The 10,321-nt window shown below is 38.6% G+C and overlaps 1 protein-coding gene across 1 annotated transcript; it reads right to left on the reverse strand.

Moving 5' to 3' along the window:
- Window positions 1-2,866: 2,866 nt before the first annotated feature.
- On the reverse strand, window positions 2,867-5,036 carry MELLADRAFT_94769 (uncharacterized protein; the record flags this gene model as incomplete). Its single annotated transcript, XM_007417395.1, has 12 exons — window positions 2,867-2,881; window positions 2,965-3,068; window positions 3,175-3,248; window positions 3,315-3,399; window positions 3,468-3,629; window positions 3,706-3,747; window positions 3,839-4,061; window positions 4,127-4,306; window positions 4,415-4,442; window positions 4,523-4,561; window positions 4,727-4,892; window positions 4,970-5,036. The coding sequence occupies 12 exons, from the start codon at window positions 5,034-5,036 to the stop codon at window positions 2,867-2,869; spliced, it is 1,185 nt and encodes a 394-aa protein (XP_007417457.1).
- Window positions 5,037-10,321: the final 5,285 nt, after the last annotated feature.

The raw sequence follows: 10,321 nt of genomic DNA on the forward strand, positions 1-10,321 counted from the left end.
TTGAGGAATTAATGTAGAAATACTGCCCATACAGGAAGGCTTTAGGGGACAAAAATGTGGAGAAATATATTTTCAAAAGGATTATCAATTTTTTTTGTATGTATATTCATAAACCAGGAAGATATTCCAGATTCAATTCTTAGGTATAGTACAAAAAGGGTATCTTTGATTTTTTTTTCAAACCTCAATAACTCAGGGCCTGTTAGGCTGGAACCCAAAAAACAGTTTTTGATCTTCATCAAAAACACCAGCGTTTGGTAACTTCTTTTGATCAAAAACAAAAACCGTTTTTGATCAAAAACTTGTCAATTTTGAAAAAACGCCTTGAGGCTGTTTTTGTGACCCTTTTAATAAATTCTTTGTTCATATTACAAAAACCTTGCGTGTGCGCTATCATAGGGCTAGCAATGAAATAGTGTTGTGCTCTGTAGTGAGTGTTCCACACCTCTACATGATCCCCATAGTGGGTCTATCCTAATAGTGTTACTCAGCGGCCTTGAAGATAGTGGTTCATCGCACTGCTATCTGGGTACTCTGATATTGCTGTCCATTGCGTAGCAGTTTTGACCTTGCCCACACACAAGACAAAACAAGATGAAGAAGAAGTGTTTCTTCAGATATGTACATATATACAACAAGAATGGATAAAATCAAAAAGGCAGGAAAGGGCTAAAAGATTATCAGACATCTCTTCTAGAATGGGTAGACTTGGTACATATCCTTATCACCCGTTATGACTCTGAATTAGGATAACAACATAGTTCATCTCATATAGGAATTGAATCCTCACACCACGGGAATCAATGGGTTCAAAACTTGATTGAAGAAAGATGTGGTGACGGGGTTCACAACTTTCTTCAATTGCAAGTCTAGTTTGCAATTCACATTAGGGCCCGTTCGGCTGGAAACCAAATACTCCACCAAAGCCAAAAACCATATTTGGCCAAATACAGTTTTTGATTTTTGTCAAAGACACCGGCGTTCTGCAACTTTCCGTTTTTGATCAAGAAAACTTCAATTTTAAAAAACAGCCCTGAGGCTGTTTTTGAGACCAAAAAGAGTTTTTGACCTCATTTGCCCCTCCATTTCAATCTTTTGTTGACCTACTTGGTCGACTGTTTGGTAAACCAAAAAACCAAATTTTGAGTTTTTCAATCTGCCCCTTTTTCAAGGGGCGGATTGAAAAATCGTTTTTGTGTAACAATTTTTTGCAAAACCATCTGAACGGGCCCTTAGGTTTTCTGAGAACCCTGTTGGGGATTCATTACATTATTTTCCCTTTCAAGTTGTACTTGAAACACTTTCTCACTCTTTGTAATGTATCAATGAGCCCTTCTGTACATACTAATAGATACTAATATATCATTAATGCCACCTTTGCAATGACAAAATGTTTCTCCAACTCTAAACCACAAGACTTATGAAATAGCTAAAAAAGAAAGCTGATGTCTATGTGATCACAGAGACACTAGACAAGCCTATTTTTCCATGTTGCTTCTCAATGTGTACACTATAAAAAACAGCTCATACCTTGATAATACTATATACTTCAAGAAATGTGAAGACAGTTGAGACAATACAAGAGTATCAAAGAGTTGAATTTTATAATTGGGAGGATGAGAGGAATCAGGGATCTTAACTAGGTGTATATGCAAGATCTTCAAGTTTATATGTATCATTTCCTTTCATGAGTGGTCAAGGATGTTCAGTGAACCCAAACTGAACACATTGTAAACAAGACTCACAGTTGAAAAAGCTTGTGAGCCTGGTCACACTCACTGCAACTTCCTTCAATCAGGTTTTGAACCTATTGATTCTTGCGGTGTCATTCAACCCTTATAAATATCAATTTTAATAAGAGTTCTCAAGAAACTAAGTCAGTTTCAGGAATGAGTAGAGTGATGTTGAAATACACTTCCCACAATAATTATACCCGTAACTGTCATCTATTTACAGCCCTTTGCATGATTGATGACTTTGGAGAAAAAAAAACCTTGAGTTTTTTCAAAAAGTGACCGAGTTTTTTGGAAAACCTACTGAGTTTTTCAAAAACTCATCAACTTTTGAAAATTCCAAGAAGAACACATTGACTTTCTCAAAAACTCGGTAGTTTTTCGAAAAAACTCGGTCACTTTTTCGAAAAAAACTCGGTCACTTTTTGAAAAAACTCAAGGTTTTCTTGTTGAAAACTCAAGGTCTTTTTTTCTTCAAAGTCATCAATCATGCAAAGGGCTGTACTTGTACAAATATCTATCATGTTCCAATCAAAACAAAACTATGCATATCCAGACTAGGTTACAAAAGAAGTGAGAAAACAATATTTCTACCTATCACATAACACAATGAGAGCATTTATGGGGTTCAAACCTGTGCAAGAAATTTGCAAGACCGATGTGCAAGATCTGTGCAGGAAATCTTGCACGGATCTTGCTTAATTAATTTTTTCACAACCCCGCTTGAAAAAACTGCACAAGCTGAATCATTTCGCCTCAAAGCGGGGAACCTTAGGTTAACATACATAAGTCTTAAGTCTGCAAGTTCTGTGCAAGTTCTATGCAAGATGTTAAAAAAACTTGCACAGAACTCTCACAAAAATTGCAAATTTCTTGCACAGGTTTGAACGCCATAATTATACAAAAAAGGATCAGCCAATACAAGACTTCTAGAAACTAGCCATGTTGGTCAGAAAAGGGACAGTACAAGGAGATTGCATCTCTGGGCCCTATCCTCAACAGATCCCATATCATGCGCCTCCGGTATTCCTGAAAAACTGGTTAGGGGGCTTAAACATGAGGTTCAACACCATCTTCTTCAGATGTAACCCCTTCCTTTCGTGTTTCAATCTCATTGGGAATTCGATGTGAACTTATTTGAGCGAGTACTGAAATCTGAAAAATTCTCTCAAAACTCTCATTAGATATCACATCAACTTCAAAGTAACAACCATTCTTCTAGATCACTCACCAAGCCTAATACTATCCAAACTAAATTACCACCAAGTATTCCACTTGAAATACTTATGGCAAATAATGAAGTACCTAACATAGGACTAATGGCTTGTGCAAGAGCTCGACAAGTCTATCAAAAGACCATATGATCAACTCCCAAGCAAACTGCAATCTCATGTCTTGGAATATTTTAAATGTGCTAGAGCTCAAGGATAAAAAATCATACCTGCATTATCCCATTCAACGTTCCCAAAGATGACGAGCTGGGTGAAAGCATGTTGACAAGCATCATTGAGCACACTAAGATAATCAGATCATCAGCTGCTAGCCGGAAAAGGTTTGATGCACTCGATGTGAATCACATACAGACCAAAGCACATCACACCTGGACTTCTCATGATCATGATGACTGACATGTACGCCAATGACATGGTGGAAGTGTTGCCTTTGACTGAAGAGATGATGTCATCGTATCAACATCATTTGTGAAGACAACCTCAGAAGGAAAACTGTACTGACTATGGACTAAGTAGGTCACAATGGGTAGACAAAGGTTTGTGATGGTAAAGGTCGGAACCGACCACTTGTAGAGATTAACCGCTCCAAATCGTCTTTGAAGAGGTGGAAAAAGGAAGAGCTGAACAAAGATTAGTCCTACTCCATTCACACTGAGAATGAATCCTATATATAGACACCAATCAATTGATCAGTGATATAATTTTGATGAAGTAGCACACAGAACAATAGAAGACCTCACCAATCTGGTCAAGCGACATCCCCAGCCCGCCGTTTACCACCTCTGAAGAGATTCAAGAGATTCGCGGGTGATGTCAATTGTACAAGTTCTGCGCTCTTTCAAACAATCGAGAAGAGTAAATGCTCAACTAAACTTGTGTATGCATAAAGTGGAATCACAGCCACCAAGGCACCATTGTTGATGTGAATCATTGTGAACGTCAACATCAGAGTCATGATCGGTACGGTACATAATGACCTGATACTATGCGGGGGTGATACGATTGGCCGAGAGTCATAATCAGCAGATGACAAGGCTTCGTAACCTTGTGATGGTGTCGGTCTTTGCGTCCCATTTCGTGGCTTGCGTTCCAACGTCTGTTACATGAAGAAGAAGAATCAGGATGCCGATTCGAATGCTAATTCTGGATGTAGGAACTCACCTCTTCTAAGCAAAAGATTCCAAGGATGATCGCGAGAAAATTCAACATTCCACCAATGAGACAAGGTAAGAGGTAAGGATATTCGATCAAGAAAGCACAATTTCCGAAAAGAAAAGGAAGATTCTGAGCTGGTAAAGCCAAGAAACCTCCGACAATAGGACCAATGATTGATCCAATTGCCTTCAAGAATGAGCAGATACAAATACATTGTAAGCAATGGATTTCAACACCCACAGTTATATGTGACATCTGAACAGTAGGGGCTGCATAAATTGGAAGAGGACTTACGAATGACAATGGAAGCAAAGACACCGCACTACCCAAAGGATTGGACGAGTATACCGTTAGCTAAAATCTAATCAAAAATTGCGTGGCTCAGATGGACAGTTTACATACTCAGCATAATTTGTCGGATCTGTAATCTCGGCCACAATGCTCTGTGAAATGAAAAACATGTAAGTTGACAATCACTATCTTTCAAACATAAAAGCCTGGCACCTGTAGAATAGCGATATTTCCTGTTGTGTGTTTGTCATGACCAATGTAATAAGAATGTGTTAGTGAAATAAGAATCAGTGGATTGGAAACCTAGAATCCAACAAGATCAGCCCACCATTCATCATTCCAGCTATGAAGCGAGAGATAATTAATCCGAGGTATGTCTTTTGTAGGCCGAAGGCGATTACACTGATAGCCATCCCAAAAAGTCCGATCAGCATCTCCGGCTTCCTTCCGACTCGATCAGACAGTCGACCCCAAAACATAGCTGGAAAATTTTGGTATCAAGACAGAGCTCTGGTCAGGCGGCACTGTGGCAACAAAAGGTGTGAAGCAGCAATTTACCTGTACAGAGCTGAGCCACCGCAAAGAGACCTTCAGATATGCGAACAAGACGTATTTCAATAGGCATGAATCGAAAGTCAGGTCTTCAGAAGTAGATGATTCAAATTGCCACTGACTTTCAATCACACCAGCATAGTATCCTATCTGCTTAGGGTCGGGTGATACTTCATTTCCTCTAACATTTGACTGAATTTTTTGTTTTCACACATATCAATTCGATTCTACATGGATAAAATTAACAAATTGACTGATATGAAAAATGAAAAACTGCCTTGATGAATGGAAAAATTAAGGTGTATGAAATAGGTTCTGTAAGCAAGCTCATGTCAGTGAAGTGCTGCACAAAAACCTCTGACAAGATAGAAAGATAAAATAAACTAACCTGTGAGTCGCATGATACATAGTACCAAGAGTTGTTTGACTGGTAAAAGTGTTCGTTGGCGTGAGAGTGTATTCCGAGTAGCAGAGTCCTTTATTTTACAATTCAAAGTTGTGATAGTCAGCTTCAGATGAGGGTTCGACTACTTATTCGTAAAACATAATGCATACGTTTGTAGAAGTTGATACCAATGGTGATAGTTCATCTGGGATAGATGAAATGGGATAGCTTGCAATCGTATCGCTATCTAATCGTGATTTGGTAAATGGCCACATATTGGTCACATCAGAGAAGGTAATCTGATATATCGCCTTTACTTTGATTGTTAGGAACAGATGCGCAATTAAACTGAACTATGCAGCTGATTCGATTGATGATGACTTATCCCTTCCTTCCTGCTCTTTATAGTGCTCCTCAGACTTCTTCTTCACCTTTCAAGCTTTTTGTGAAGAGTACAGATATAATTTTTCATTTCCTCGACTTCGTCATGCAATTACTAATCTTGCCGCCCTATCCTGATTTGAGACATTCTCAACACCACACATACCACGGTTACAAATTTCTTCTATATTTAATTTGCCCAGTTTTGCACGCCGACATATCCCCAGAACTTTTCGCACGGCAAGTGGCAGATATCGAATCCAGAAAGAGGCCCCCTCGGACTGAAGTCTCAAACCGGGGGTCTTCCCGCGGCCTCGGGAACGAGCATAATTCCCATTGCTCTTCGTCTCCGCGCATTAACGGATCTTCGAGTAGGGCCGCGCATCAGCTCGTTGATGAAAAGGTGACCAGAACGAAAAACTCCAATCTACCTCGTGGAGAGCAGGTTCTCGGAGGGAGGAATATCCTTATAGCCTTGATGATTTATTTTGATATCAGACCTTGGGCAGCCAGCCGCCTCTTGAGCACGGACGTAACCATGACCTAGACCATATCCATCGGGTCAACCAAAGCCTGAATGTTCTGAATCTCGGTGATATTTAAATATTCTATCTAAGATATATTCAGCATCACACCCTATCAAAGGGATTGAAATCAACGTCTTGGATTTTCGCTTGGGTAGCACAGCTGTGAATTGATTTCAATCCAAGGAACAGTCGAAGTGTTTGATCAAAGCAACGCAGAAAGCCTTGTGCCCCTTGACGCTCCGGCGGGCTGATGAGAAGCCTTATTGTCATCGGACGGTCGGACTATGTAGAGCTGGTGGTGGGGTGACCAAACCATTGATCAAGTGTTTCGGTCTGTTTCAGTACATGGCAGGTTGAAAATATCGAAACGAGACGCTCCTGAGTCCTTGGGGCCGAGACTCAACTGCTCGGCTTGATTCATCGATTCGGAGCGGTCCTACTGCCCCTTACAACATCGATAAGGAAAAGTCTACGGTTTCTGCGTCATTTCGACCTAGACTTCGGACTAATTAAAATCTGAACGTATGGAAATTAGAAATGACGAATCGATGAAAGAATCACAGTACGAAAGTAAAACTGCCAAGGGCAACGGAAAACCCGAGCTAAGAAATGCCCAACCGAGGGTTTGATGGATGACGTTGGATGGGTAGATTAAATCAACTATAGGGGGGTTTTCTCCAAAGTTACCATGATGAAACACGTTTAGAAAGGTAATCAAGATGTATGATGATTTGTTGATGATGATGATGAGGAGGAGACTTATGAAACGAGCTTGAAACAACATTGAAACTGAGTTTGAATGGAACTCCGATACGGTTGTAAACTTCAAACTTTTCATTCAACTTGAAATGATGGCAAAGATACATACAAGCTTGAGGTACCCACTCCATCCAAGGTATGAAAGATATGGATAATTTTCTATTGAGCCATTTCCAAAACCTGGATTTCAAACATATGAAACCAAAATTCAAGGAAAGTACGCATAGACCTTGTTCATGGATATCATCAGGACTTTCGGGCATAGAGCGAGAAGTGATTGTAAGAGATTTGTTTCAGAGATTTTACCATCGATTTTAAGCCGTCATCAGATCATCAACACAATTGAGATCATATAATACTAAACTGTGAAGTCAAACTGTTATACGAGATTGTTTTGATGAGATAGACTCTAAAGTTTTAGATTCAAAAGTTAGAGCTTAAACGGCCTGAAGAAGTAGAACTACGACCACGAAAAAATTGGCCGAAGTGAATGAAGATGAGAAGGCGTTAGTGAAATTTTAACGTGTAAAGAATTTTGTACGAAAGGTACCGAAAACACAATTGATTTTTAATGTCGGTTTGAAGCCGAAAAGTGTAAAAGGCAGGCAGGAAAAGAAGCAGTGTTGAGTAGTGTTTCTATCAAAATTGAGCCAAGAAGTCATAACTATTTTCACCTCTAAAGGTCAATCCAAAGTATGATGAGTTCATAATCCCTTCAATTCAACTAGATATTCTGCTTAGTGATACTATATCATTAGCTTGTGTTTTTTTATGTTGAGGAAAAGAGAAGCCAAGTGATTGAGTAATTGAACCTCAAACTTGTCAAACCAATTCCTAATCCATTTCTTTTAGGTAAATCACCTGTTCGTCTTCTCGTTTGATTTACTTAAAACTTCATTTTTTTCAATTCCGCATCAATCTGTACCATCGACCCATTCTCACACAAGAGGTGTTTGAAAAGCTCCCTGTTGTAGATTTCTCATTCCATTTGTCAAAGAAACATTACAACTTATCAAAAATTATCCTTATCACTCTTTCTTTACATAACTGATCTCTGTCTCCTTCTCTCTATATCATCATTTCTCTCTGTGTTTCATCTTCTCAAGTCTTCGATGAGTCATTCCCCTGAAGTTTTACTTACCCCAGCTTCTGTCCAAGTGATCCAAGCTTTCGGTTTTTTACCTGCTTCCTCGATCCCCTTTTGCATTTATTTCTCCACTTAAACTTCAAAACTCACTTCCGATTACCACATAGTCAAAGTAAAAAGAATCAAAACCAAAGAATATTCAGCTTCATTTATAGTTTGATCTTTTTACTTTTATTCTTTGCAGTTTCTTAAAATCCAATCTTTACTTTCTATCTTTTCGATTGGCTTTATTCAACAACCTAGCTTGGTCCTAGTTGCCTTCACAAAACATTCACATACTTGTTCCCATCCTTTTGTGTAGATAACCTTACTTTCATAAGCTTGAAGCCTTCTTTCTTTTTTCACTCTGATTCAACTCACTCTTATCGAAAGCTTTAAACTTACATGTTTATATAGGTAGAAGCCTTCTTTCTTTTTTCACTCTGATTCAACTCACTCTTATCGAAAGCTTTAAACTTACATGTTTATATAGGTAGATATTTATTTAGAACCTTAATCCCTTGAAGAAAGCCCCGAGACGATTATTCCCTCACAGAAGTGTAAAGAGAGTGTGACTTTGAAGAAACTTTGTCATTTATCCTTTTCATCACTTTCATTCCTTACTCACCTTCGCTTCACATTCACACTCGTTTTGAATTACTCTTAAGCCTAGCATTTTCTATCACTTACCCATCAAATTCATCTCTCACCTTACATATTCTCACGAATATTCAAGCAATACTTGACTTTCGAGGACTATATTTTATTTTCATCTCTTTTATTCTTCGAGCAAATTGGAACTGGTGCATATTTCCGACCGACAGAAAAACCCCGTCAAGAATTCGATCCACTGAAGATTTCGCTTTAAACTCATCAAAGCCCTCTCCGCGTGGTCCAAGCTAAAGATATCACAGATTAAATTTTGGTCGAAGGCCACATTGTAAGTCATCAGTATACTATATCAACCATATCAACCATTGTATCCTATTCTTTTCCCGCATTTCTTTGATCTTTTAAAGTTTACGCATTCGAGAAATGTGAAGTTATCGGTTAGACTCAGAGTCAAACATAGAAACCATGTACTTTTTATTAACTTCTTGCGCCACGATGATTTTATGCATCTTCTAGCGTCATCGTTTGTCATTCAAGTTTATCTCTGGCTTCCTTGACCTCACTCACATCGATATATTTAAATTTTATGGAGTAGCTACATATAAATAGACATCATTTCCCTGGTCTAGATTTGATCTTAGCCAGATTAGAGCAATCTATGTATCTCCTTTATCTCCCAGCTTTGCTTCATCCCCTTATCTTACAACTATAATCTCCATTATCCTTCTTGTCTCATCAAAAATCCTGTGATTATATTTTTAAAGCGCGTTTGAATGCTGATTTTTTGGTGATTCATTTAACTATACGTCAAACAGCTCATCGATTACAAATAGTTTGTTTCTTCAAACGTTGAGTCTTGGTCGTTGATATTTCTTTACATATATAGTCGCTTTTCATTGATCAAACCTTTTTTAAAGTAAGTTTTCTTGATGTCAATAAGTCACATGTATGCGTGATACAAGATCATTTGGATCGATCCTTCTGATGATGGTGATCTACATAAATAGCCTAATATTTGTCAACATCGCCTTCGAATAGCTGACTTTTCCAGCCCTCAACCAAAGTAAGTCTCAACCAAAGTAAGTCTCAGTATTGTGTTAGTATGGCCAAAGTACAAAATGATTAGACTTGATCTGTTCTCACTCTGACACTCACTCACCTTAAACTTCTCTTCATTTCTCTTCACTTGGCATTTCTCTCTTCATTCATGTAAACTCATCCTCGGCATCTTTTCTCCGACCTGCCACTCGCTTCCTCAACCTCTGTTCGTCATCGGAATATCTTATTTGGAAGGGATATTCCTATATTTCGGTACTTTTCATAGGTACGTTCAACAAATGCTACAGTCACCCTCTTTTTCCATCAACAAACTATCCAGATTGATTGATGTGAAATCAATCCTTTAGTGCTCAAATTATCCTTGTGTCTCTATCACTTACTCGATCGTCGATCTCATTCGCCTAACCGTCTGGATATAGTGATTCCAATCTTCCAGCTCGCTCAACGGTTAATTACGCATTGGGGCTTCAAGTTCAGCTACATAGTACACACCACAGAATTCATATCAG

This window comes from Melampsora larici-populina, assembly GCF_000204055.1.
Source record: "Melampsora larici-populina 98AG31 unplaced genomic scaffold MELLAscaffold_72, whole genome shotgun sequence".
Taxonomy (NCBI): Eukaryota; Fungi; Basidiomycota; class Pucciniomycetes; order Pucciniales; family Melampsoraceae; genus Melampsora; species Melampsora laricis-populina.